This window comes from Penicillium chermesinum, assembly GCF_028974085.1.
Source record: "Penicillium chermesinum strain IBT 19713 chromosome Unknown utg000002l:1.0-5270490.0:1.0-5274688.0, whole genome shotgun sequence".
NCBI lineage: Eukaryota > Fungi > Ascomycota > Eurotiomycetes > Eurotiales > Aspergillaceae > Penicillium > Penicillium chermesinum.
Window position 1 is genome coordinate 4605187 of NW_026695312.1, and position 26725 is coordinate 4631911.

Below are 26725 nucleotides of genomic sequence, written 5' to 3' on the forward strand. Positions count from 1 at the left end.
ATGATGTGCTTTATATTCAAACTTACGTAGCTCTCTGGACATAACTCTCATTTAATCTTTAGAGCTTGAACAAAGGCTTGTACTGCGAGCAATCCCTTGCCTAGAACATTCTTTTAGTTCAGAGCGGGCGGTGTCTTCCAGGCCGCCCTTTTCTGCCCAGAAACGCCCGCCAGAAGCTGATCGCGATACTGGACTTTGATCTGAGTTAAACATGACGTGACGGAGTCTGTTTCCTTACCCTGGGCTAACCTGGCCAACATACCACGCGGAAGCCTTGGGCTTTTTGGTGATATCCGGCGTCGCCGGTAGAGCTCATGAGCTGCATTCCTTGACCTCCGAGATTCGGACCACTGCCGACAGTCCGTCCGGCGCCCTCTTGATTCATTTCGCAGCTACGGGCCATGGCCGTTGTGGATGCTTGCTGCAGTCCCTCCGACGCGGCACCGCTCCAACCCTGGCCAGGCAACGCTTGCCTGGACTCAAGCGACTCCGTTACCCAACTTCACCCGTATATCAAACCACCATGAGCTCTCACGATCAGACACCGAACCAAACAGCGCCTGCTGGGAGGGATCCTCCGAACTCGCCCCACAACCACTCGCAATCGGACTATGGGGAGTTTCCCAGCTTTGTCTACGCCGAAGATGAACAGATGGACGCGAAAGACGCCGCTTCGGAAGAGGTGCTGACGGAGCCGCCGAACCCTGATGCTGGTGCTACCTTGGACGGAAACACAGAGGTGCACGACATGCTCCCGCCCCCGAAACCACCGGTCCCTCCGAATCCACAGTTGACATCGGAGGAGTACAACGCGCAACTCCTATCTGACCCCCGAATGAGGCAATCCAGTGTCGTCAATCCGGAATTCCTTCAGCAATACTACCGAGAGTCCCGACTACACCACCTCTCCACCTGGAAAGCGGAACTCAAGGCCCAGCTGCAGGCAGCTGCGAAAGAGAAGGCTCAAACACAGGGTGCCAGGAAGAATCCTGTGGCTGGTGCTAGAAGATACATACTTCATGTGGATTTCGATTCCTTTTTTGCAGCTGTTTCTCTTCTCAAGCACCCAGAGCTTCGCGATAAACCTATCGCTATTGCCCATGGCTCTGGCTCTGGATCGGAAATTGCCAGCTGCAACTATATTGCACGTGCGCATGGAGTCAAAAATGGGATGTGGATGAAGGGGGCTCAACAAGCTTGTCCCGAACTTAAAGTTTTGCCGTATGACTTCCCTGCCTACGAAGATGCGAGTCGCAAGTTCTATAAGGCGATACTGTCAATAGACGGGATTGTTCAAAGTGTGAGCATCGACGAAGCGCTTGTGGATGTTACGAGCCAGTGCATCGAAGCCGGGGGCTCGGACGGGAAAGCGATATCGGAAGGATCTATATACCGGGAGCAGGCAAGGGCAGACGAAATCGCTCAAAGACTTCGAGATGAGGTCAAAGAGAAGACTGGCTGCGCAGTATCTGTGGGCATTGGTGCAAATGTTTTGCAAGCCAAGGTTGCGCTGAGAAAAGCGAAGCCGGCTGGTCAATTTCAGCTGAAACCTGACGAGGTGCTTGAATTCATTGGCAACCTTGACGTCCGAGACTTGCCGGGAGTTGGATATAGCATGACTGCCAAGCTCGAGGAGCTAGGGGTGAAGCTTGTCAAAGACTTGAGGGAGTTTACGCGAGAAAGACTGTCGTCCTCCCTTGGACCAAAGACTGGAGTTAGACTGTGGGAATACTCCCGAGGTATGGACAAAACAGAGGTCGGGAACGAAGTTGTGAGGAAATCGATATCCGCAGAAGTCAATTGGGGAATCCGCTTCACCAACCAAGAGCAATCAGAGGATTTTGTCAAATCTCTCTGTGAGGAGCTGAACCGGCGACTTGTTGATAATCTAGTGAAGGGCAAACATCTCACGCTCAAAGTCATGCGACGGTCCATGGATGCTCCTCTGGAGCCTGTCAAACATCTCGGACATGGCAAATGTGATACGTTCAATAAGAGTGCTGTCCTGGGCGTCGCGACAAATTCCCCGGATATCCTAGCTAAGGAAGCTATCTCCATGCTGAGAACTTTCAATTTCTCTCCAGGCGACTTGCGTGGTCTCGGTGTACAAATGACCAAGCTCGAGCCGATCAAAACTGGCCCGTCAGCGAATCTAGATAGTAGCCAGAAGTTGCTTAGTTTCTCCAAGTCGCCGTCTCGCAAAAGCATCATAAAGCCTGAAACCCGTCTCAGGAATGATAAGGTTGCAGAGCCCACCACACCCCCGCCGGGCACGAGTGCCGCACAATCAATGGACACGGCAGGGTCCCAATTCATTATGCCTACTCAGGCAGACCCAAGTATTCTATCCGAGCTTCCGATTGACATAAGATCGAGACTTGTAGCTCAAGCCAAGCCACATCGCGACTCTCGCTCTGGATCACCATCACCGTGCCCCCCACAAGCTCAAAATAAAGCACCAGCGACAGCGACTCTTCCTCCTCAATCCCAGTTGGATCCTGAGATCCTAGCTGCCTTGCCAGACGATGTTCGCAACGAAATCATGGGCTATTACAACCCGGATCCATCTCCCCGTATGCCAGACTCAATGCCTCAATTGGGATCGCCTGGTCCTGCTCCTGCTCCTGCAGCGACGACCTCGCGCCCTATGTCCGCTGGGGCGCTGGGAACAAAACGACCATACTCGCCGTCCAAAAAGCGACGCGGACGCCCACCGAAGGTCGCCAGAGTTGACAACAGTACGAACATGACATTAGCTGGCTTTGTATCACGGCCAGTGACAGCGGCGCCTCTTGCAAGTCGCGTCGAAGAGGCTCATCGCCAAGTGTCTCCAGCCGTCGAAGAACAGACTGAAGTTTCCGCTGAATTCTTAGCTGCTTTACCAGATGATATTCGACAGGAGATCCTAGATGAACAGAGGCGTGCCCAAACAAAGCAAGACGCTGTACCTGCGCCCAGACCTGCTACCCCTCGGGAAACGCCCCCGGTCGATCCAGAAGACGATACTTCAGCGGATCAGATGGAGAAGCGTCTTCCCCTCCCTCCTCTCCCCGCACGGCCAGTCTTCACATCGCAGCGTCTCTGGCAATTGCCAGACCTACGAAATGCCGTTGAAGAGTGGCATTCGGCCTTTGCGGCTGAAGGGCCTTACACAGAGGATCTTGAGGTTCTCTGTGCATACATAGGCCGTGTCGTGGTGGACGAGAAGGATATCGACAAAGCCGTTTCGCTAGTACGCTGGGTTGCGCGTCTCGTTGAGGACTCTCCTTTTGACCAGAGTCAGCAAAGTCAGGCCCCGCATTCTGCTCAGGGAACCGTGACCTGGGAAGAAGCCATGGCAACCCTGTACACCTGCGTACAAACCGCCTTAGAAGCCCGAGGTCTACCACCAGTAGACTTTGATTGAACCGCCCCGCGTCATAATAGACAAGCCACATGTTGATTAAAAAGATAATTCCCATGACTGTTATGAACGTTGTATATACACAAAAATAAAAACCATCCCGTCACGAATGAAAAGGACGAAAACTCGAAAGAAAGGCCACGCTATGCAATCAAAAAACAGCCGTCGCATTAGCCGGACTAGCCACTCCACCAGGCACATTCAACGGCTGACTGGTCAACAAGAACGTCCAGCGTCCCAATTCTGCGCAGACAGAACTCAATTCCTCTAGATCCCACTGCTCCCCAATCGGCATTCCCCATCCACTCAGAAACACCTCGTGCATACTCACGCCCCACACCTTCGGCGACGGCCACGCTTCGTACGCAACCGTGTCACTGGCCACGGCCGCAAAGCCATGGTCCCAGTGCCACTGAATGCTCTCCTCGGTGGCCTCGATGCCGCAGGACGCACGGTCGTCGCGCCCGCCCAGGTGCTCCTTTTCGGCGTCGGAGAGCTTGAAGTACTCTGCCGTCCAGCCGGTGCGGATTAGGAGCACGTCGCCTTGGCGGAAAGTGATGCCGGCTTCGGCGGCGATGGCTTGCAGGTGGGAGAGGGGGATGGCGCTGTTTTTGAAGGGCGAGATGGGGTGTCCTTCGCGCTTGGCGTAGGAGTACCAGTCTAGTAGGACCCCGCGGGTGACGATAGGTTTCATGTCTGGAGGGATGGAAATTAGTCCATGTTTTGAGATTCCTAATTGGAACCGATAGGAGACTGAAGATGATGGATGGGCACGTACTTTGGATGCCGATTTTGGTGTTTGCGTTTGGGCCTGAGATGTCCTCTTGTGTGGCGCCGTTATAGTACTCGAGAGTGCCCTGATAAGGGTAATGCCGGAGTCCGTCCCAGTGACTGGAGCTCTGGGTGTTGATATGAAGCTGGATTGTAGATATCAGACCGAATGTCCTCTTTTGCAACATGATCAAGCTGTAAAGAACCAACCTCATCGTCGTTGGCATATCCCTTAGCATGGATATAATGCGAGCATCTCTTACGCCGAGGATTCATGGGCTTCTGAGGAATATCAAGAGGCAGACTAAGCACGACGGTCAGCGGGGATCCATGAGAGTGGTGATAAAGATTATAGTCCCGCTATCATGTTGTCTAATTTGAACGTGACGCCAACCAGGTGGACGGATATCAATTACTAACTTCAAGCTAACCGACCTGCCGAGTGTAACCTCAGTAGCGGCATAACGAGTGACCTCTTCAGTCAACAGATTCAATGTGCCACGCTCATCGTCCGCACCCCATACTCCCCAAGCGGAAGCCTTCGGATGCTCGGGATGCAGGGGCAGTTCATGGAAGCTCGGACGAGCTTGGGGGGCAGCACAAGCCATTGCCGATAATCGAGCTTTAGATGGAACCGCGTACTCATCTGAGAGAGCGTGATGGTCCAGCTGAATGTCCCTTATACTAGGAGCCATGATGCGGATGTCAATCAAGGTTGATGAAGTAGAACGTCAAAAAGATAGTGCCATAGATTCCCGGCTGTAGATGGAGGGGAGTAAGAATGCCGGGGTAGCCCTTGCAGGGATAGTGATTACCTGTGTCGCACTTTGCCGATCGATTGAGCAGTCAAAAGGCGATAGAACGCTAGATTCGGAGCTTTTCATCCTGCCTATACATGGGATGTTCCCGAGGGGAATACAGCGCAAAACCTCGAGATCGACAGAAGCTGCCAGCCTCGGCATGATGCCGACAAATGACTGGCCGCCACCAGAACGGGGCGGGAACTGGTTTGCCGCAGTGGGGGTTTGCAACGAATCGAGAACGGGGAAGCACCATGCTCTCTCCTGGAGGTAAACGAATGTCTATTCAGCCCATGGCAGTAGTCTGAGGGCTAGAGCACGTTGAAAACTTCCTCATTCGGAAAGTATAGCATTCATAAATGCAGCCAAGCAATTAGTTATCCCGATTTCAAGATCCAGCTTGCTCCACCATTTTTAGGCTCTTCTGCGCCCTCGCTAGTGTCGGTAAGTATGCGATTGGCAGATTATATGCAGTCTAGAAGAAAGTGGTGCTTATTCACAAACGCCGCAAAGCCATAGAATAATCGGCCCCCTTTCTCCAGTTCCCGGGGACCTCGTATTCTGGGACCATGTTCGTGGACGGCATCTATTGGTCGCTTTTGTACAATATCGTATCTATGACACAATTATCTTGACAAATGGATGTTAATTCCACGGTGGTAAGACCTAGTCATCCAAACCGTCCAGGTCTACCAAAGGGTATCCTTCAAAAATTCGTTGGTAGCGATCAACCGCCTCAGAGCTAACCTGTGATAGCTTTTGTAATGCAGCAACTGTACGGTTCGTGGTAGAGCTATGGTGAACCCTCTGAATTACTCGCTCTGGGTGTAATTGGCGAGGCGAGGACCCAATCTGCGGAATTGTGTCCTGAATGGGACCGGTCTTCTCCATTCGATCATCAAGCATCCTTTGCTGATCGCGAGCCAGGTAGACTGAAGAAGGAGGCGGTATGTCGACGGGTTCGGGCGTCACCTCCCCAGTTCTTTTCCTCGGTAGAACGGGCTCGGAGCTATTCTTGCTCTTGGTCTTTTTCTTCTTCGGAGCTCCGTCGTCTCCCAGCGTCGAGGCTCGGGTGAATCCTGTCTCCACGTTGTCTGGCATGTGAAACACTTTTGGCGGCCGCTTTGGCACGCGGCCCTTGCGCTTGGGTTCCGGCATTTCTGGCTGTGAGTTTTCTATGGGGATATCGACAATGCGCTTGTCAGCCACAGGACGGATACCCGCTGGCAGGATACGAGCAGATCGGTCGTCGTGGTAAGTGAATCGAGTCCCACTAGCAATTATCTGCTGCATCTTCTCGTAATTGTCCTTGGCTTTGATGTAGCTATCCTCCTCCTTGCCCTTCATCACCAGCAGCGTGATGTTACCGGCACGCTTTCGCCCCGTTCGACCCATCCGTTGCAGCATGCGGATCGGCGAGGCAGAGGAGTCGTAACACACAATTCGATCTACTTCACCAATATCCAACCCTTCCTCGCCAATAGACGTAGCGACCAGCGTGTTGTATGTACCGTTCTTGAACTTAGTGATGATATCCAGTTGGGTCTTCTGGTTCATCCCCTCAGATCCCTTGGCACTACTCTGACCGACGAAAATGTGCGGTCGAATCATGGGATCGTACCGCTTTAGCACCCGGGTGACTTCCTCCGCACTGTCACGGAAATGAACGAATATCATGACTCTCGTCGCGGTGCGATTGGTCCCGTCGGCTTGTTCGTTACCCTCGCCTGCATCCAAGAAGTGATTCAGAATCACCGACTTCAGATACTCCAGTTTGGGATGACCAATGAAATCCGGGGCTTTGGACCAAGGCTCGATATGCTGGAGGAGCTTCTTGAAGTGTTCATTCTCCACGATCTGCTTCAGGTACTTACCCCCTTTTTTGCCGTCATTCGCCTTGAAATGAAGCATATGACGGTAGAAGGGAACGATGCCGTGGTACTTCAACAGATCGAGACCATGGGCAACGCTTGCAAGCAACGTAAACATTTGGTTAATCATCCCCTTCAGTCCCATGCTCGCATTGCGACCGGAATCCGACATCATCCATTGCTGGCGAGCCTTGGTGAGGCCATACGCCGTCAAACTAAGGGGGGTCTCTCTGCCAGTATGCATTCAAAGTCTTCAATTGGTCAACCATAGGCTGTAATGTACGGGAGAGAAGATCCAAGCAAAACTCCATCTCATCCGAGTTTTCGAATGTCTCGAGCTCGATGTTCCGGGCATGAACGTAGTCTCGGATATCCAATGACTCCTCTGTGCGGATCTCGACCCGTGAGATATTCAGGCCATCGATGACCTCTTGAACCGTTTCAACCGTAGACCCAGGAGTAGCCGTGAGTGCGAGAACACGGAAACTGTTGTTGAACCGCCCCAGTTGCTTAACTACTTCCACGTAAGAATATGCCCCGGTAGCACGATGAGCTTCGTCGACCACCAATAACACAATGCGTTTTGGGTCTGCAATTCCAGTTTTGATATCGTTGACCATTGTCTGCGGCGTCATGAAAAAGACTCTCTTCGATTTCCATTCCTCTGCACGGACACCTGGAGGTGCACCTCCAGTCAGCATAGTCACCTGCGAGCGTGGAATACCGGCAATGTTCAGACAAGCCGACACTTGTTGGGAGACAAGAGGTTTGGTAGGAGCCACAAAAACAATCTGGGCATCCTTTGTCCACCGGAACCAGTTCAGCATGACAGTCGCGGCGATGAACGTTTTGCCCAGCCCGGTGGGAAGAGCAACGAGCAAATTATGGAATAGGCCCTTCTGGGTGATGTTAAACTGGTAGTCTCGTATGGTCCCGAGATTGGTCGGATACCACCATTTGTCGAGCTCATCTAGGTTCAGCTTGTGATGGGTTGGAGGCTCATCCTTCTCTGGCGGGCCGGGGTCTTGGTCTTGCAGCGATTCAGGGTTCCGAGTAACCATCCCAAAGAGGTTGGTTTGTCGGAGCCTTCCAGTCGCTCGCTCGTGATTTGATGAGAAAGAAGCTGCCTGATTGGGCTGTGTGATACGCGGGGCCGGAGGAGAGGAATCAAAGACGTCATCTGGGAAATCATCCAAATCAAAGACGCCATCAATAGCTGCACTTTGGACAGTACTGGTCGGTTGTCTTGGCCTGTTGTGGCCATTACTGGTCCCATTCCGCAGGGCTTTGTCTTCCTCGAACGACTCCAATGAAGCTGCCATTGCAGCTCTAAGTTCTTCGTCATCATCAGGGAAGTCATCCGAGATGTCTCCATCTTTATCTTCGGGAAGGCTTGTAACTTGGGGTACGTGCGAGGGAGGCGCGGGCTTGGGTTTCTGCCATTTTGGTCCACGGATCCTTTCAGGGCTCGATTGCGGTTGTGTCAATTGAGTAACAAAGATGTTTTCCGAGGGATTCGTTCGCTTGGGGATAAAACTTCGGTAATTATGTCGCGCCTGCTGTTTCTCGTATCTGACAGGGGTATCGATGTCGTTGATCAAATCCGCATCCATGTCGGAGAACGCATCTGTGGATTGACCTTCATCTGAGTCTTCCTGTCGTGTAGGCGGTCGTATACGTCGGCGTTTCGATGAGCGACCTTCATGCTGACCATCCTCGTCTCCGTCGGGGACCACGAAGTCTCCGCCATCGAAATAATCCGACTCGGAGTCAGAGGCCGCCATCGCGAACACCGCAGGTCCGGTAAACGCCCCGGTTATCTCCACCGAAAGCAGTTGCACAGGGTCGAGTAGGGGTTGCAGCTTAATTTATACAGGGCTATTTTCACATAGAGAAGGACACTTTTCCCACCCAAAAGCGAGAAATTCAAGAGGTTGCCATCGGCAAAAGTCCTGAAGGAAACAATATGCGCGAAGCCGATAAGACGCGTCGCGCTCGTTATCTGTACGCCTCAGGTGTCAACACTTCCTCATTGGGCTTTATTGATGCTCTAGCGCTCGAAATCGAATCTTAGTCCTTACGTCTGTCGTATACGAGCGATTAAATAGAATATCTAATAACTAATGGCATCCACAGATATATACAAAGTAAAAAATCATTCTGTCATCACGGCCAGCGAGCTATATGTATGTCATGAACCATGGAAATACAAACTCCAAATGTTGAAATCGATCCAGGAAATGCCCGCGTTAAACCCCGACCCAATGCCCGACGGTTGAACCCAATGTTGAACGGCATAATGTTAAAACTGACCTCTCTCACAAAGTCACTATATGATTACAGAGTTGACTGACCAGAGACAAACTCTGCGACGCCTCCTACTGAGGTGGCTTCTCGTATCCATAGCCCCCAATGCCCTCGGACGCATAGGTTTTTCCCTGGTTCCCGCGTCCATTGCGGGGACCCCGAGCTGCGAGATCTTCCTTCAGCCATTTGAGAACCAGTTCGCCCAAGCGGCTATTCTCAGACGTCCACTGGGTTGACTCGCCGTAGAACTGCTCCACCGGCCCCCAAGTTTTGACCTTGCCCAGGTGCATGTGGACGAGATGGGTCGGCCATTGCGCTAAGTTGTCCAGAATATGGGTGGCATAGATGATCGTGCAAGGCCGAGACTCGGTCTCGCGCTTCAAGAAGGCAAGGAAATTGCTTCGGGAGAGCAGGTCGAGATCGACCGTGATCTCATCGAGCAGGAGCACGGTCCACGGCCGGAGGAGACCCATCGCGAGCTGAACACGACGGCGCTCTCCATCTGACACGGCGTGCATGCGCCAGCGAAGATCAATATCAAGAATCTCGACGAGCTCATCCCGCCGCTCTGGGTATGCGTCGCCACCGATAGACGCTAAGAGGGTGGGCACATCGATGTCCGTACGGACGATGCTGTTCAGCACCCACTCCACGCCAAGATAGGTCACGCCCTCCAGATGGTCCTTGAAGGGATCCTTGCCGCCCACGGAAATGGTGTTGGTGGGGGCTAGGCGTTTCCCTGATAGCAGACGTAGCAGGGTTGTTTTCCCCGCTCCGTTCGCTACGAGTCATGCATAGATTAGCTACTGGATTGTCCACACAGAAAAGAAGCATTATTTGTTTCGGCTGTCCTACCGCCAATCAAGAGGGTCCGACTTCCAGAGGGAAGGCTGAGCAGCACGTCTTGTAGCCCCGCAGAGTCATCTGGGAATTTATATGACAGGTTCTGAACCTCGACATAGGGCCCCGGGCCACTAGCAGCAGACTCTGACATCTTGGACCACAGTTCTTTTTAAAAACGGCGAAACCCCCAAAAATAGGAAAGGAATAACAAGGGAAAGAGATTAGCCAAAGGCCCAGAGACTTAAAGTGGCTGTAACTAACTAATCCTAGCGCGGGCTAGTCGCGGATGATTAATCGCGGCGGATCAATCCCGATAAGCCGATTCCACGATACTCCACCACTTTTTTTTCCTTCTTCCCAACTAGACGCATTCGGACCAAAATGAAGGGACCGATATGCTCACTGCCCTCAGATCTACATTTTCAGGTCGGAGAGCAACTATGGATACCCTCATAGCAGTTGTTGGCGCGACAGGCACGGGCAAATCCAAGGTAATGCAAGTACCCCGCGACGCGCGAAATCAAGGCTAATAAAAGACTGTAGCTCGCAGTAGACCTGGCTTGTCGATTCAATGGCGAGATAATAAATGGAGATGCGATGCAAATGTATCGCGGTTTACCAATCATCACCAACCAGATCCCCGTTAACGAGCGAAACGGCATTCCCCATCATCTTCTGAGTTGTGTCGACTTCGAGGCTGAAGCTTGGCGCATCGGTCAGTTCAAGCGAGAGGCCCTGAGACTCATAGACGATATCAGGTCACGTGGGAAGGTCCCGATTCTCGTGGGTGGCACGCATTACTATACGCAGGCTGTCCTATTTAAGGATTCTTTAGTGGGGGAAGGCTCGGAAGATAAAGAAGAATCGGACATCCCCGCGGAAAGCGCTTCCTCATCGGAGAAATGGCCAATTTTAGACGACGCTCCGGAAGTTATGATGGAGAAGCTGCGCGAGGTAGACCCCGTGATGGCTGCTCGGTGGCACCCTAAAGATGGGCGGAAAATCCGGCGTTCGTTGGAGATCTTCTTCCAGACCGGACGGCGGGCGTCTGAGATTTACGCAGAACAGCAAGCACTGAAAAAGGAAACGGTCCAAAACAAAGAAGGCCTGCTCCGATTCAGCGACACTGTAATCTTTTGGGTCCATGCAGAGAAAGAGGTCCTGAACGGTCGTCTAGACTCGCGGGTCGATACCATGATCGAGCAAGGACTGATGGCGGAAGCCCGTAAAATGGCGGCCTATATCGATGAACAGCATGCGCAGGGTGTAGAAGTTGATCAAACTCGCGGCGTGTGGGTTTCGATAGGGTTCAAGGAAATGGTGCCGTATTTCGCCGCACTTCAGAAGGGAGATATGGATGAAACGGAGCTGGAGAAACTCAGGAAAGAATGCATCGAGTTAATCCGTATAGCCACACGTCAGTACGGCGTTTCGCAGGTCAAATGGATTCGCAACAAACTTTGGCAGGCTCTCTCTGAGGCGAACATGACCAACCGCCTCTATCTGCTGGATAGTAGCGATGTTTCCCAGTGGCAAAAATGTGTTGCTGAGCCTTCAGAGCGCTTGGTCGAGTCGATTCTTCGGAAAGAACCGACTCCGGATCCGAAGTCACTATCTCGACTCGCCGAGGAGGTATTCAGCGCCAAGGAACAGAAGGCCCGAGCCACAGTATTGGACAATACATGCTATTTTTGCGATGTTTGTAACAAGACTCTGGCCGGTGACGAGCAGTGGAAGATTCATCTCGCTGGCCGAGCTCACAAGCGGGCTATCAAGTCAGCCGCTAAACAAGCAAATATGGCGGAGTATATTCGGCAGCGAAAACTGGAATCCCAGGATCTGAAACGGGAGTCAGCCGCAGTTACGGAAGGCTAGGGGCATTATGTTGCGGGGTCCCTTGTCCCATACAGAAGAGAGCTTTGCATACCCAAATCAATCCAGTCGATTCATGGCCCCCCGTTTCGTGTAGCATCTCCCTTAGAGTATTCTTTTCGGCGCACGTCACTGTGCCAGTAATGACTCGTATACGTTTCTCGTAGTTATCTCGGCTACTGTGTTGAATGATCCAACTCGGAGTGCGCGAGCTGGCTGACGTAGCTGCGTCGTTCTATGGTTATGTCTCGACTCGTTGGCCCATGAGCGGAAGCCGAGCTATCCGCCTGTGAAACTCCTGGCGTTTCGGAATGCAACGAAAAACCTGGAAATTCCACGAGTACCATCGCGAAGCCAGCAGCTTTCGTTTTAAGAGCCTCATCGACGACTCGAACCCCCCCCAGTCTATGACTCGGGTTGGGTAGTATTGCAGTACGAATGCAACTAATTGATACTACTATTACAAGTCATGCATGCGTGGGGGTTGCATAAACCGAATCGTTGGATAGTTTTACTGTCGATCAATCGAATAAACATGCGGCCTTGGGCCGGATCCCGAAGACAGGAAGAAAAATCAAAAACAAAACCCGGCAAGAAAGACAAAACGAGAAGAGGGGAAGACCAGGATGGCAGAGGTGCGTCTGCATTCGAGCTGCATCGGGATTTGGTGGTGCCAATGATGACTCCCAAGGTCTCGCGGCCCTTGCTCGTTCGTGTTGGCTGCACTTTCAGTGGAGAGCAGCTCTTCCACCCCCGGTTCCCCCTCCCGACAATCTCAGAATCCAACCAGATCGATTTGTTAACACGGCAAATTGTCCGCTTGGGAACGGGCGATATAACGGGCCAAGGCTGGAACTCCGTCATAATAATCCAGAGCGAGTGTGAATATCGGAATTTATCGGACCATGGCTAAATCCTGGTTATGAATTAGGTCACTAGGTCATCCATCGGGGAAGGAATTGACTAACTGCGTGCCACATGTTTGGTTTCTCCACCTCAGCTGGACCATCCCAGTGGTGAATGGTCACTTATTTTGTTTACTCTTATCATCCACCTGCGAACGTTAAGCGGAAGCAATGGGGGAACATGAGAACCAGTTTACCGACCCAACTTCCAATATCTTTAATGTCGCTGCCGCTGCCGTCTGGTCAGCTTCCCAAATAGGCCGGTCAATGTGTTTGGGGGTTCATACCCAGTTCCTCCTTCATTATCTGCAGGCATGGTGGGCTGTCAAGATTTTGGTATATAATGTCCGATATGAGAAGAAGGAATAAAAAATAAGAAATAACAATAGAAGATCGATAATTAACTATCTTAGAATACCTCGAGGTAGGTCAGGGCTGGGGGCTGTTGTGCGAGTGAACAGACGTGCAAGCTCTGAAAGCGTTGATTTAATCTTCCTCGAGCGGAGCAAAGGCGAGCTTTTATAATCTAACGACCGTGAGATCCGTCTCCATGATGGTGCAGTCCTTGAGAATCCACAGGGTCAACACTGATGCCGCTTGCATGTCTTTGGGTATACACGCTTGTCACCGGCTATTATGTGTATCCAATCAGCCCGAGCTTGGAATCTAGCAGATGGTCAAATTTGCCGGACAGTCGGGAGAATGTCTGAATCTTTGAGGTTAGAGCCTCAAAAAGTAGTAGAATAGAATTGTCTTCCCCAAATAGGTTAGCAGATTGGCTGCCTTAAATGATGCAAATGCGAACCATGCGACCGAAGTCTGCATGGGTCACTCGGCCTCTTCCTGCCGTTTGGGCGCTTTCCATTGGACCAATCGCTCTTGCGAAGGCAACCAGCTGTACATATTTGCACCCGCTAGCCACAAATGTTAGGGCTAAACGTGATAATCTAATAAGCTTTCCTCCGTAAGTCCATCACCACTTCATCATGATCAACATCCCTGTATCTTTAGGCATCGAAATTTCTGACCTACAGTCTATTTTTCCTGTCACAGGGGGTGCAGCTGTTTGGAAACATCTTCGCAGGTCCGGTGGTACATCCGAAGCAAACTGGATATTCCAGGGAGCTTTTTTCAACAGTTGGGTATCAACATGTGCCGGTTGCTCTGTTGAGAACATAGGCAAGCAAGACTTGGATATTGATTATTGGGTGATCTCACGCAGAGGTATGTTACATCAACAACCGAATGGTTCCAAGGTTGGAACCTCGTCACTAGCGATTGATAGGGTCTCGTATTGGAAGCTGTGGAACTTTACGAGGCGCCAGTGGCGTGCAAGCTGCCGGTGAGGTTGTCGAGCGGGGGCCAGATATACAAGCTACTGCAAGCTAGACAGATTACATTTTTATATTAACCCGAGTCATTATGGCATGCCGTAGTACCCTTAAAGCGCTTCCACCGACAGTCCAAAACCCATAGATAGATACCTTCAGATCAAGTAGTTTTGTTCAAGGGAAGCTCCTATGTCGGCCATGGCCGAGCTTATCTTATCGGCGAGCGCCGACGTGGTTGTCCGCTTCCCCTAGACTTTCTCCACGGACTGACCATTTCTCTTCTCTGGTTTTTTTTTTTTGCTTTCTATCTTTCTTTCTTTTCACTGCAATCTTTAGTTCGTAAAGGGAAGGACCGGGTTTATCTCTGACCCTTGTCACTTCGGAAAGCCGTCACAATGGCGCCGATCCTCACCTCCAATCCATCGCGAACCCTGCTCCCGGAACCCCTCACTCCAGCCAACTTTGCGCCATTCGGCACCGCAATCTGTTCCCCTCTTCCGCGCGATCTCAGTATCGCCCCACAAGTCGCCTCTCTGCCACCTCACAACCCGGCCCCGGTGCTTGCGAATCAAAATTCAGCATTAAAATATAGCCCAATCTCCCCGCTCCTCGACCACTACAAGGATGGAAGCCCAAGTGGCACCGCAGCGTCGGCACGGATGACCATGTTCTGCTGCTTCCCTCGTAAACTGCGAACGATCGCCGAGAGCAAGCCCGAGAAAGAGGTCTTTGACGTGCGGATTCTGGAGCGCCACCCTTTCACCAACCAGACTTTTATCCCTGTCGACCTGTCCAGTCATTCCAAGGTCGGCGATGGCGAAGACGAGCCGATCTACCTCGTGGTCGTTGCACCCACGTTAAGGGGCCAGGTGGCTACGGCGAGAAATGCCGCGGGCGAGAGGGTGACTATTCGTGACCCGCCTGATTTAAACAATGTCAAAGCTTTCATTGCGCACGGTGGTCAAGCCGTGACCTACGGCGTCGGAACGTGGCATGCACCAATGGTAGTCCTCGGGCGCCGCCGTGTCGACTTTGTGGTGGTGCAGCATGTGAACGGAGTCGAGGATGAAGACGTCCAAGAAGCGGAGTTTGGAGAAGGCATCTTCGTTGATCTAGGTCGTAAGGGTCAATATGGACGTAGGGAAGAGGGCCCTCCCAAGCTTTGGACTGCTAAGCTTTAGATTTCCGACGACCGCCTATTAAGTTAGATAAGTACTCGCCTCCTGAAATACCTGGTACGCCATGGAGGGTACATGTCGACTCACCGGAGGTCGACGTGAAAATTGAACCTAAAAAAGACTGTACATATATACTAGTATACCTAGGGACCTTCCTGCATAGTCATAGAGCGACACTGGGTTACTCAACGTAGGTTCCTCTACTAGCCTAACCTCGGAAGCTATAGAGCTTTTCTGAGCCTTGGCCGGAATGGCGCGTACTCTTGTATTTTCCTCCCAGTCTTTAACATTAGCAAAGTTCGTCAATTCAGAATGAACTGCATAGGTATATTCTCTTGATCGTTGACACTCGTTATCTTCATTCCGTATTCACCAGAAATCCGACCTTAACCCATCTACATCATCGTTTCCTGGTGGACCACAATCCTCCACTCTCCGTCTGACCCTTGGCTCCATGTAGTGGCACCCGTTGCCCGATATTCCTTATTATCTCGCGTGGCATAGACCTTGTATGTCACCGACGCCGCCATGAGATCGATAATAATGGTGCGGACATCGTCGAGCTGGTACCCATCGAACCGGTGGAACGGCGGTTTCATTGCAGCATCGAAATGCTCTTCGTCTTGGAGCGTCAAGGTCTCCATCTTGGGAAAGATGAGATTCACCTCCTCGTTGCTCAGCTTTTTGATTTCCGGCGCAGGATCAGCAGACGTGAGCGCCGTCCATAGCGCGCGCGTCTTGTTGAGTACTTCCTCGCGGATCCGATCGTGGATAGAAGGCATGATGATTGGTGGAGAGCGGGAACTAAATATAGCGAGGATGTTCAAGTTAACTATCAACTCGAAGCCTTTCCCTTGCTTTCACGCAAGGGGATCAAGCGAGTACATACCTAAGTGTCAAACACAGCGACCGGGATAATCGTCAACTTCTCTGCCCGTCCAAGCGGGGACACGGTGGTTTTATTTACCTTGTTCAACCTTGAGTCCGATATATTAAAAATGACGTCAGTGGGATGACGTTAGGAGCCACCGACAACGAGGCATCTTTAATCTCCGCTGATCAGCGACTAATCCTGTCATATCGTTGCCAACTGACAGCTTCCTGACATGCGTCATGCCCCATACTGGCTGAGTTGAGTCCCACTAGTGGCTTGAGCCCCGCGTCATACTCCCAAGTCTTCACGGTATCTATTTCTGGAGACAGGACCTAATGCGGTCGGGTTTGGATGCTGTAACCCACGTGTCATCCATCTTTCTCTAAAGTTAAATTTGTATAGATTTGATGGTCTAGAATTAATTTGGCATTAAGGCTTTTTGCATCCGTGGATACCTTGACTGTTCTTGTTCCCCTTCGGGAATAGAGACCGCGAACGGAATTCTGTACCTCTTAGTAAGGGGACAGTTGAATTCGCGACTTGGACTTTTGGAGTCGTCCGTGTGGACGGTTCCAGCGGGATAGAAAGGCGTCTGGCATATGAATGAGAAAAGAGTGGACCCACTCAGTCCTATTATGCATTTTATTTATTCGAAGCAGATTAATCTAGAGTATCGTAATAAAGCTATGGGTATATGACAAGGAAGGCCAGAGATTGGGAGCCACCGGCAAGCACAACATTTTCATAGAAGCCTTTCTTCCACCCCCAATGGATATATCGGTAAGAAATATGAAGCAGCCCATAGGCCGCAGAAAAATCCTCGATAACCCGAGCTTGGCCATAACCACTAAGCTAAATGGACGGCAGAAACTCTAGACATCGAGATTCGATGTGCATGCCATATGAATAGGATGGAATGGCCCATCTTACCCTGGAAGAACTTGTAATGAAGGTTCCGTTGAAGGGTACTCCAGGAGTCACCACATGTGACCATTCGATGTGATATCGCGTTCGGAGTGACAGGACCCCCGACTGTACAGGTGCCTCCTTTCAGCCAAAGTAGACGAATTTCCAGAATTTATCCCCAAATATTAATTGAGTCAACAGGATTGCGGAGGTGCTGGTATTTTTGAGGGCCGAGCAATTAGCTGAGTCCTTTGAAACTGCATCAGTCCGTCCGGTTTGCGTATATTCGATCACACAGCTGATGACCGTTCCGGAGTTGTCGGGGTTGCAGAGGCCTCCACGAGCTGAACTCGCAGGACACAAGGCGACAGCTGGCTAGTTTGCTCCACAGTCTTTTCGCTCAAGAGACCCTAAAAATACCCAAAAGGAGGGGTCCTGCCCTTACCATTGCGCGTCACTTTCTGCAGCAGTATAATATCCACTTCTTTCGAAATTGAACGTAGGGTTGGTTGCGAATAGTGATGAACGATCAATGAAAGGGTCGCTCTGACCATACTTGCTGGGCAATTCTCACGCGCAGCCAGAGCTTGAAGAATGCCAAATTCCATGTCGAAGCTACTTATGGGTTATGCCCCATTTTAGGGAACAACACGCAGGCCTGATAAAGGCTTTCGACCCTTGTATCGCCTTCTAACGGAGAAAACGCGAACAGGTTACTCGAGACAGACTGCGTACAAAGGATGGAACAGTTGGCGCCCACAGGAGAAATACTAAGCGCCCAATGTAGGAGCATCCCGGAGCCTAATGCACAAGCCGAGAATCCCGTAGGGGCCGAAATGAACCGTTGGCGCTTATGATGGACAGTCTGCTTTCTTGCATAGGGCTAATGGACCCACCGGATTGTTCGCTTCGGGTCGAGGCCCTAATATACCAACTCCCAAGGCATACTATGAGCAGGGATCTGCTGGCCATTATTTATACGACTGTGATCGGTTGTTTTGACCCAATCATGTTCCACCCATGCGGTTCGTCGAGATCCACAATTTTGGGGTGTCCTAATTTTGGATCAATCTGTAGGGGGGCCCCACTATGCAAGTCACATTTTCCTTATCATCACGGCGCTTAGGAGTCGGGTTGGCAGCTCTTCGTCTCTGCGCTGCAATTGGCACTAGCAATAAGACCGAGCAGTTCCTGAAGAGAGAGGCAGAATCCTGTCAGTGCACATATCAGGTCTCTAGATGGCTCGTTAGATAGCGCACGCGACGAGAAACGCCATGTCTGTCGTCCCCCCTAAAGCGCTGCGCTCCATCTTGGTTTTGGTGACCGCGATCGTAGTGCTACTCACCCTTTTCTGTTATCGACCATATTCAAGCTCTGTCTCTACTCTGCGAGGTGTCGTTCCAGAGGCCCGAATCGGGGATGTCGACTGGTCGCGCTACGCCTACACTCAATATGTCACAAACACCGATTATCTGTGCAATTCCGTTATGTTGTTCGAAGCTCTCCATCGCCTTGGTAGCAAGGCCGATCGGCTGATGATGTACCCGGAGGACTTTTCCGTCGAGGATGATAATACTTCAAAGGAGTCAAAGCTTCTTCGCATTGCCCGGGAGAAGTACAATGTCAAATTGAAGCCTATCCAGGTTCAGAGCAGGCTTGGGGTTGGCGGTTAGTTCCTCGAGAGTTCTATGGTGATCTATAGCTGACGCGATACAGCCACGTGGGCCGAGAGCTACACAAAGCTTCTTGCATTCAACCAGACCCAATACGATCGGGTTCTGAGCTTAGACTCCGACTCGACTGTTTTACAGGTGAGCGATACTAAAGACACGACCCCTTTTGATGGTACTTGGCTGACCTAGGTCTTACACAGCCAATGGACGAGTTATTCCTCCTACCGTCCTTCCCCGTTGCGATGCCACGGGCCTATTGGTTATACCCGGACTACCAAATATTTAGTTCCCAGCTGGTCTTGATCCAACCATCCAAGACCGAATTCGACCGGATCATGGAAGCAATCAAAAAGGCCAGCATGGACGAGTACGACATGGAAATCTTGAACAAGTTATACAAAGATAGCGCCTTGATTCTACCACATCGGCCATATGATCTTTTGACCGGAGAATTCCGGGGCGATGACCACTCTGCATACTTGGGCACTAAATTGGAAAAGTGGGATCCGTATCGGATTCTCCACGAGGCCAAGTTCCTACATTTCTCAGACTGGCCTGTACCCAAGGTAGGACAACGCTTTTCGATACGCGAACCCGACATGCTAATGTGTCACAGCCATGGGACTCCGATCCTAGAAACATGATGGAGAAAAAGCAGCCCAAGTGTCAATACAACCCGGAAACCAAGGAGGAAGATGACTGCAGGGCTTTGAATGTTTGGTTGGAGATTTACGATGATTTTAGGAGGCGGCGAAAGGTAAGCTTCTCACGGCTCTTCCAGTCCCGTCGGGCTGCTAACTTCCTCCCAGGCCATTTGCGGCACCGAGGACGACGCTTTATGATATGATCCGTAAGTAAAATTGGCATTTTTCCTATGGAAATTCCATTGTAATCTTCTTCGGCCTTTTCAAATTGCCATTTTTTTTTTTGGGTGAGCTTTGCATATTACATAGCGATGGAATCCCCGCCCGCGGGCGGGACGGCGGACCTGCAGTGTGTGATGATACCTTCTTGATTCAAGATTAGACCGAACATCATCAATTAATAGCGATTGTTCTGGAATTTACAGTGTCCTAACCTTCAACAAGAATTCCGGACGGTTCTCATATACCAGGCTCTAAATAAACCGATAAGCCCAATCCCCACCCCGCCCGGGACTAGTAATGAAGTGCCGATCATTGGTCTGTGAGCTCCAGCCTGTCTGCAGTTGCCGAAATGATGCAAACGGAAGGTTGGGGCTTTTAAGCAATCTAGAGGATTAGAATCACTCAACGACCGGGAATTCTTCTCAGCAGAGCAACTTGCATGATATGCGGAATATGGTGTTTTTTTTTTTTTGGTGTTTTTCCCCAATTCTTTCCGAATTCTTTCCGAACAAAGTTGGAATCAGCACCTTGACGCTTTGACGGTTACCCACGGTCCGTTCACCGGACCAATGAGGCTACATCAGATCTTGCAAATACGAATCGCATAATTCCATCCCCTAACGTTAATCTTCTTCTCCGAGAAAAAAAAGGGAAAATTATGGGGCTGGTTGGGGTCAACCCTCGATTCAACGTTCCTGCTTGGTCCGACTACTTTCCCGGATGTCAGTCTCGCCAATTCCCACCCCTTCAAGGCCGTTCGCCCGCCCATGTGCCTTCCTCTGCCCCACTTGCTTGCAACCATCGAGCCGGTGAATCTTCCCCTCCCTTGTAGTCTTTTATGCTTTCTTTCCATTCCCTCTCCTCCCTTTCACACAATGTCTTTCGCTGTCTCAAGGTCACTGCCTAGGACCGTTCTGCGGTCTTACGGCACCGTCCAAGGTCCTCCTGCAGCCTCCCTCGCCAATCGCATTCCCAATGCTTTAATCGAAGCCACTACGGCCACTGCTCCTCGGACCAACTGGACCCGAGAGGAAGTGAGCCAGGTCTATAACACCCCGTTGAACCAATTGACCTATGCTTCTGTAAGAAATGCCCCTTGGGCGCTAGGAAACCCTTAAGTGGTCCTATAGCTACGGATACCCCACAACGCTTCATGCGGCCAATTGAGTCACGGTCAGAGGTGATCATCTTGTATAGCAAACTAACAATCATAATGTAGCAAGCGGTGCACCGCCGTTTCCATGACCCCTCCGCCATTCAAATGTGTACCCTGATGAACATCAAAACGGGCGGCTGCAGCGAAGACTGCTCATACTGCGCCCAGTCCTCCCGCTACGACACCGGGCTCAAAGCTACCAAGATGAGCCCTGTCGACGAGGTCCTCGAGAAAGCCCGCATGGCCAAGGCCAACGGCAGCACCCGTTTCTGCATGGGTGCCGCCTGGCGCGACATGCGCGGTCGCAAAACCTCCCTCAAGAACGTGAAGCAGATGGTCTCCGGTATCCGCGACATGAACATGGAAGTCTGCGTCACCCTCGGCATGATCGACCAGGAGCAGGCTAAGGAACTGAAAGAAGCCGGCCTGACTGCTTATAACCACAACCTCGATACCTCCCGCGAGTTCTACCCGACTATTATTACTACCCGCTCATACGACGAGCGTCTGCGGACTCTTGACCACGTACGTGACGCCGGCATCAACGTCTGCTCTGGCGGTATCCTTGGCTTGGGCGAATCGGACGAGGACCGCGTTGGTCTCCTGCACACCATGTCAAGTCTGCCGAAGCACCCTGAGTCTTTCCCCGTTAATGCCCTGGTGCCCATCCCCGGTACCCCGCTGGGCGACCGGAAAATGGTCCCCTTTGACCGATTGCTTCGGACTGTTGCGACTGCCCGGATTGTCATGCCCGGTACTATTGTCCGTCTTGCTGCGGGTCGCATTGCGCTCTCGGAGGAGCAGCAAGTTGCCTGTTTCCAGGCTGGGGCTAACGCCATCTTCACGGGCGAGAAGATGCTGACTACTGACTGCAACGGATGGGACGAGGATCGTGCTATGTTCGACCGATGGGGTTACTACCCCATGAAGAGCTTTGAGAAGCCCGAGCCTCTAGGAGACGCGAAGACTACGGCCACCCCGCCCCCGGCTGGGGATGAGCCTGTTGCGCCGGTCGCAGCTACTGCTTAAGATAAGATGCAAAATTATGAGTTCCAGTCGACAAGAAACAAGCCGAGGTGATGGCCTCTGTATGCGATTAGACGACAATCAAATGTCAATTCTTGCTGACATATGTTTACGAGTACCCTCTTCCCAATTGGCTCGTAAGGAACCTGTATATGCTTTCCGAGCAAAACACTAATACCCTCACCTGTCAATCAATGCCGACGGCAAACGGGTCTTTTCGGAGAAGCCTTCGGTTAAACCTTCAGTATCAAACCTGGCCCAGACTCATTACATCTAATCCCCCAACTCAGCGGATCCCGGGAATGCCCACCGGAGTCGCCTGCCTGTACTGAACGTAGTCCGCCCCAAAGAAGCGAACTAAGAAGGCTTCCTCGCCTATAGACACTCTCATTAGCCACAACACCATACAACAAGAGCCCACCAGGTCTTGACTCACGCTTAATCCGCGTAGCAAAGAATTTCCACAACACAAATGCATACCCCACGAAACAAACCACATTCCCCAGAACCAGCTGCGTCCCGAGCCCCCACCAGAAGAACCCGAAGTAGCTCGGATGCCGCAGAACACTATACACGCCCTGCGTAACAAGCACATGTCCCTCCTTCCGCTCGCTCTGCACATGGTGGTTGAAGTTACTCGCTGCCTGCGCCATCGCTAGCGTCCGCACGATCTGTCCCACGGCCGTCAGGACCACTCCGAGCAGTAAGAGCACTGACACGGCCGAGCCGCTAATGGGCTCGGTGACGGACATCCAGCGCCCGAACCGCGTATCGCCGGGCCAGAAATACTGCGTGACGAGACACTCGAGGAGAGCGGAGCCGTGCGCGACATTGTACGCCCACCCGTTCGAGGAAAGGAGGAAGGCGGAGACGGTTGCGGCTTGGGTGTTGTAGCGCGCGGTGACGTAGAACTCGAGGAAGTGGAAGAGGCTCAGGGCAGCGATGAAGAACGGGGCGCGCCAGAGCGGGGTCGGGAAGAGCGTTGTTGTCAGGAGGACGGCGGTGCTGCTGAGACCGAAGGTCGTTCCGAGGAGAAATGCGCGTAGTGAGATGCCGGATAGCGCTTTCGTGCCGTTGGGGTAGATTGCAGCGTTGGCTGTAGAGAACTCGGCGGAGGAGGCGGAGGAGGGCGAGCTGGAGCGGCGCTTGTTAGGGAATGAGGGGTGCCATTCTTGTGGTTGGCGTGTGTTACGTTCGATCGGCCAGGAGATGTTTGGGTCGCCGAGCTCAGGGAGGGTTGGCTGCGCGCCTGTGGCTGTTGCGTCGGAGACCATGGGGGGGAATTTGGAGGGAGCTCAGGGGTTAGAGAATGCGCAGCTCTATCATAGCTGTGAGCTCGTTGAGGTCAGGTCTTTATGACGCCGCTGACACGGTTGCATGATTCATTGTTTCGAGTTCAGCCGCGGCTGAGAAACAATTGAACGCCAGTGATTGTTTGGCGGGTCCGCTTGGCCAAAGCGGAAGGACCATTCGAAGCTCTGCTGCAATTCTTTGTCCCCGACAATCCTGAATTCTGGGCTACACTAGGAGTGAGTTATAGCTCGCTGTTACCTCGCGCTTTTCTTTCATCCTAAGTTGGTCAATCCGACGATAAATGACTTATATACTATATTCAAATGTGTTTTCGAGGCTAGACCTGCTGCCTTTGTGTCTATAGGGTATATAATTCATTGAATCGTGTCATAATGGACAGTCCTTCCCTGGTATAAGAATTGATCATGCTGCAATAGCCTGCTCAGGCTTGGTTCGGCCCAACCCTTCCTTGGCATAGAAATCCATAGGGTAGACACCTTTGTTAGACGTGTCCCAATTATCTCGAACGCCAAGTGCTATGAGCGCCTCGTACGGAGTTAATAACGGGCGTGTGAATGCATATCCCCAGTCGATGCTCAATCGCGGGCAGGCAATCTGAACCCAGCACTCAACGTCCGACATGGACGCCAGTTTCCCAGGGAAAATCTCGCTAAGCAATAAGTTGACCACAGGAATGCCTTTCTCCGCTAGATGACGCTCGATCATAGCCATAGTGTTTGGGTTTCCTTGTCGTCCTAATGACCCCAGTATGATGCCCCACTTTCGCGCCGACTTTGCTGTGGAGATGGCATCTCGACGGATGGTGTGCATTTCGTCATGATCGTACGACTCCCGGGTGAGGGTCCTCGAGTAGGGGTCGTACCGATATGCGGGGATAGAAGGGTTGTGGATCATAGCAGACTCAAGATGAAAACGGCCGTCTCCAAGATAAAGGATGACATCGACCTCTTCATCGGAAAGCTGCGGAGATGTACATCCCAGGATTTCTCCCTTAGAAAGGGGCATGATCTGTGGGATCAGAACCTTGAAGCCTGCTTTCTCTAGCACCGGCTTCAGTCCGTGTAGTGTGGCGTTAAATTGAATGGTCCCGACAGTCGCGATAGTTTGTCCGGGCTTGAAGTTGCGCTCCAGGGTGGCGATAAGATGGCCGGTGTCGATACTAATATCAACAAAGATATACAGGGTCTTGATTTTTGTTACATCCACCGGAATCAGGCAGCTGTGTGCGTAATGAACCAGCAAGTCGCAGCCGAGAGCACGAGCTGTGTAATCGTCGATGCAGCAGGCGCCGTATGTGACATCGCCCATGATCAAAGTCTCGATTCCAGGACAAAATTGCGTAAGGATATCGGAGATGGTCGTGGCAAAGATCAAGAGACCTTCGGGGAACTGAAGGGCAACACGCTTAGCTCCCGATGAGCGAACTCTGTGGATTGTCTTGGGTATTTCGAAAGAGTAATTCTTGGGGAGCAACTCGATGGCTGCTTGGATCTCGGGATCATTCAAAATTTCGGGAGGGACTTGATGCAGTGTTCGTGGCGTGCGTCGAGGAGTAGCTTTTCAAAATCAGCAAGGTTCAGCAAAAAGTATATCCAGAATGCTCCCGGTGCATACCCTTTTGGACGGCTGTAGATTCGACATCGCCGTTGGCGGGGTTGGCTTGCGCCTGAGCATCTGCAGTGCGCCGGCCAACAAAGCGTTTCTTTGGCTGCCGAAGAGTGCTGTCCATTATGGGGAGGATTCCGGGACCCTAGGCTTTAAAATGAAGAACAGATCAAAAATTCTGATAACCATCGAACGATCTGCCCAAGCCCCGCCATACTTTTTTTTCTGCCGTTATCCGCCGCCGTACCGGCCTCAAGGCATTCTGAACTAGTCCCAAACAGGTAAAGCGCTCTCCGCATTGCATGAGTCCCCCCGTGTCTTGTGCTCTTTCTCTTGACGAACTTGAGACAATCACCTTTGAGGAGATTATTGGCCCTTGCTCAAGCTTCGGTAATGGCTACACGACGTCACATGCGCCTGTTCTCGGCTCTCCAGCGGCCTCAGCACCTGCGCCGATTTGCTACCGAGTCGCGGTTAGCCTCGGATCATGTACGCATCGTGGAGGTCGGTCCACGAGATGGGCTACAAAATGAGAAGAAGTCCATTTCCATGGAGACAAAGCTGGAATTGATCCAGCGGCTAGCAAAGACCGGCGTGACTACCATTGAAGCTGGCTCTTTTGTTCCCGCGAAATGGGTGCCCCAGGTATGTATCGTCGCAAATCAGCTATACATAGCTTTACAACCAATACTCACGCAATGGCTCCTCCAGATGGCCAGTACCAGTGAGATATGCGAGCACCTCCTAACATCGCCTCCTCAATCTCATGATACAATCGCCTACAACTACCTCGTACCGAACATCAGAGGGCTAGAGAATCTTGTCAAGATCATGGACGCCAAGGGCGCCTCTGCAGAAAAGCCGGCTCGGACGCTAGGTCAGGAACTACCACAGAAGTCTCGCTCTTCGCTGCCGCGACCGAAGCTTTTTCGAAGGCCAACACAAATTGCACAATTGCTGAATCGCTGGAACGAATCAAGCCGATCGTCTCTCTTGCCAAGTCCAAAAATATACGGGTACGCGGGTACGTGTCTGTTGCACTAGGATGTCCGTACGAAGGCCCGGAGGTGGATCCCACAAAGGTCGCAGATATCACTGCTACGCTCTTGGAAATGGGTGCAGATGAGGTATCTGTGGCAGACACGACGGGTATGGGTACGGCGCCCAGGACGAATGAGCTTCTGAAGGCGCTCAAGGCAGCTGGCATTGCCAGTACGGATTTAGCACTTCACTTCCACGATACCTACGGGCAGGCATTGGTGAACACCATTGTAGGCTTGGAGCATGGAATTCGGATATTCGATAGCAGTGTAGGAGGGCTGGGTGGCTGCCCGTATTCCAAAGGTGCGACTGGTAATGTTTCCACGGAGGATCTGGTCCACACGCTCCACAGTCTGGGGATGCATACTGGGGTCAGCTTGGATGAGATGTCACGCATCGGGGCCTGGATCAGTGCAGAGCTAGGCCGGTCCAATGATAGTCGTGCTGGCAAGGCAACGAATGCCCGATTGTCAGAATAAGCGGCCCTTGTGCTGGAGGTTAAAAGGGCTTTTTTCCTTCGATGTATTCATTTTTTACACCGGAATCATTCTTCTGTTAATTCAAGCGATTTGTTACGTCGAAACAGGACATTCCGAGAGGAACGCTATATCAGTATTGATGGTAGTAGGTAGAAGGGTACCCCCACGTACCAAGATAAGAGAGGCCACGAAATTTTAAGTTCATGCAGACGGCTCACAGGAAGTAAGGATTTTAACGAAACACCTCACCAATGGCCTTCCTCCCAAGTAAACCAGACATGAACGCCGCAGGATCACGAAGTCATCCAGCTTATGCTCCAAGTGCTCACATGTGCCTGAATCCTCTCGCGGGCACTGGCTTGATTACAGCTAGCAATGAAATGGCTTTTCTTTTTTCTTCCCTCTCTTCGCTCAAGTTCTACTATTAAGTTAGGGCATCCAGCATACTGGTGTGATAAGGCGGACTAGTTATGTCAATTGTCCAGATCCTTGTTCTGTCAACTT

The 26725-nt window shown here is 51.7% G+C and overlaps 14 protein-coding genes across 14 annotated transcripts; 6 read left to right on the top strand and 8 right to left on the bottom strand.

The window, feature by feature from the left end:
- Positions 1-113: 113 nt before the first annotated feature.
- N7468_002601 (uncharacterized protein) lies at positions 114-403 on the bottom strand (the record flags this gene model as incomplete). The annotated part of the gene is made up of 2 exons (XM_058471898.1): positions 114-200; positions 263-403. 2 exons carry the CDS (start codon positions 401-403, stop codon positions 114-116), a joined length of 228 nt encoding a protein of 75 aa, XP_058335039.1.
- Positions 404-523: 120 nt separating this feature from the next.
- N7468_002602 (uncharacterized protein) lies at positions 524-3406 on the top strand (the record flags this gene model as incomplete). Its single annotated transcript, XM_058471899.1, has 1 exon — positions 524-3406. The coding sequence occupies one exon, from the start codon at positions 524-526 to the stop codon at positions 3404-3406; it is 2883 nt and encodes a 960-aa protein (XP_058335040.1).
- Positions 3407-3554: 148 nt separating this feature from the next.
- N7468_002603 (cyclase) lies at positions 3555-4869 on the bottom strand (the record flags this gene model as incomplete). Its single annotated transcript, XM_058471900.1, has 4 exons — positions 3555-4099; positions 4182-4320; positions 4385-4478; positions 4610-4869. The coding sequence occupies 4 exons, from the start codon at positions 4867-4869 to the stop codon at positions 3555-3557; spliced, it is 1038 nt and encodes a 345-aa protein (XP_058335041.1).
- Positions 4870-5640: 771 nt separating this feature from the next.
- N7468_002604 (uncharacterized protein) lies at positions 5641-7020 on the bottom strand (the record flags this gene model as incomplete). The annotated part of the gene is made up of 1 exon (XM_058471901.1): positions 5641-7020. The coding sequence occupies one exon, from the start codon at positions 7018-7020 to the stop codon at positions 5641-5643; it is 1380 nt and encodes a 459-aa protein (XP_058335042.1).
- A 40-nt stretch (positions 7021-7060) lies between these two features.
- On the bottom strand, positions 7061-8629 carry N7468_002605 (uncharacterized protein; the record flags this gene model as incomplete). The annotated part of the gene is made up of 1 exon (XM_058471902.1): positions 7061-8629. The coding sequence occupies one exon, from the start codon at positions 8627-8629 to the stop codon at positions 7061-7063; it is 1569 nt and encodes a 522-aa protein (XP_058335043.1).
- Positions 8630-9223: 594 nt separating this feature from the next.
- Positions 9224-10146, bottom strand: N7468_002606 (putative ABC transporter; the record flags this gene model as incomplete). The annotated part of the gene is made up of 2 exons (XM_058471903.1): positions 9224-9933; positions 10008-10146. The coding sequence occupies 2 exons, from the start codon at positions 10144-10146 to the stop codon at positions 9224-9226; spliced, it is 849 nt and encodes a 282-aa protein (XP_058335044.1).
- Positions 10147-10390: 244 nt separating this feature from the next.
- Positions 10391-11870, top strand: N7468_002607 (tRNA dimethylallyltransferase; the record flags this gene model as incomplete). The annotated part of the gene is made up of 2 exons (XM_058471904.1): positions 10391-10486; positions 10539-11870. 2 exons carry the CDS (start codon positions 10391-10393, stop codon positions 11868-11870), a joined length of 1428 nt encoding a protein of 475 aa, XP_058335045.1.
- A 2628-nt stretch (positions 11871-14498) lies between these two features.
- N7468_002608 (ureidoglycolate hydrolase) lies at positions 14499-15284 on the top strand (the record flags this gene model as incomplete). Its single annotated transcript, XM_058471905.1, has 1 exon — positions 14499-15284. The coding sequence occupies one exon, from the start codon at positions 14499-14501 to the stop codon at positions 15282-15284; it is 786 nt and encodes a 261-aa protein (XP_058335046.1).
- A 392-nt stretch (positions 15285-15676) lies between these two features.
- N7468_002609 (uncharacterized protein) lies at positions 15677-16063 on the bottom strand (the record flags this gene model as incomplete). Its single annotated transcript, XM_058471906.1, has 1 exon — positions 15677-16063. The coding sequence occupies one exon, from the start codon at positions 16061-16063 to the stop codon at positions 15677-15679; it is 387 nt and encodes a 128-aa protein (XP_058335047.1).
- Positions 16064-18335: 2272 nt separating this feature from the next.
- On the top strand, positions 18336-19576 carry N7468_002610 (nucleotide-diphospho-sugar transferase; the record flags this gene model as incomplete). Its single annotated transcript, XM_058471907.1, has 5 exons — positions 18336-18729; positions 18778-18872; positions 18935-19300; positions 19351-19491; positions 19544-19576. 5 exons carry the CDS (start codon positions 18336-18338, stop codon positions 19574-19576), a joined length of 1029 nt encoding a protein of 342 aa, XP_058335048.1.
- Positions 19577-20475: 899 nt separating this feature from the next.
- On the top strand, positions 20476-21785 carry N7468_002611 (biotin synthase; the record flags this gene model as incomplete). The annotated part of the gene is made up of 2 exons (XM_058471908.1): positions 20476-20682; positions 20820-21785. The coding sequence occupies 2 exons, from the start codon at positions 20476-20478 to the stop codon at positions 21783-21785; spliced, it is 1173 nt and encodes a 390-aa protein (XP_058335049.1).
- A 283-nt stretch (positions 21786-22068) lies between these two features.
- Positions 22069-23056, bottom strand: N7468_002612 (protein-S-isoprenylcysteine carboxyl O-methyltransferase; the record flags this gene model as incomplete). The annotated part of the gene is made up of 2 exons (XM_058471909.1): positions 22069-22157; positions 22219-23056. The coding sequence occupies 2 exons, from the start codon at positions 23054-23056 to the stop codon at positions 22069-22071; spliced, it is 927 nt and encodes a 308-aa protein (XP_058335050.1).
- Positions 23057-23498: 442 nt separating this feature from the next.
- dph1 (2-(3-amino-3-carboxypropyl)histidine synthase) lies at positions 23499-24825 on the bottom strand (the record flags this gene model as incomplete). The annotated part of the gene is made up of 2 exons (XM_058471910.1): positions 23499-24652; positions 24711-24825. 2 exons carry the CDS (start codon positions 24823-24825, stop codon positions 23499-23501), a joined length of 1269 nt encoding a protein of 422 aa, XP_058335051.1.
- Positions 24826-25094: 269 nt separating this feature from the next.
- N7468_002614 (hydroxymethylglutaryl-CoA lyase) lies at positions 25095-26221 on the top strand (the record flags this gene model as incomplete). The annotated part of the gene is given in 2 exon segments (XM_058471911.1): positions 25095-25578; positions 25596-26221. The coding sequence occupies 2 exon segments, from the start codon at positions 25095-25097 to the stop codon at positions 26219-26221; spliced, it is 1110 nt and encodes a 369-aa protein (XP_058335052.1).
- Positions 26222-26725: the final 504 nt, after the last annotated feature.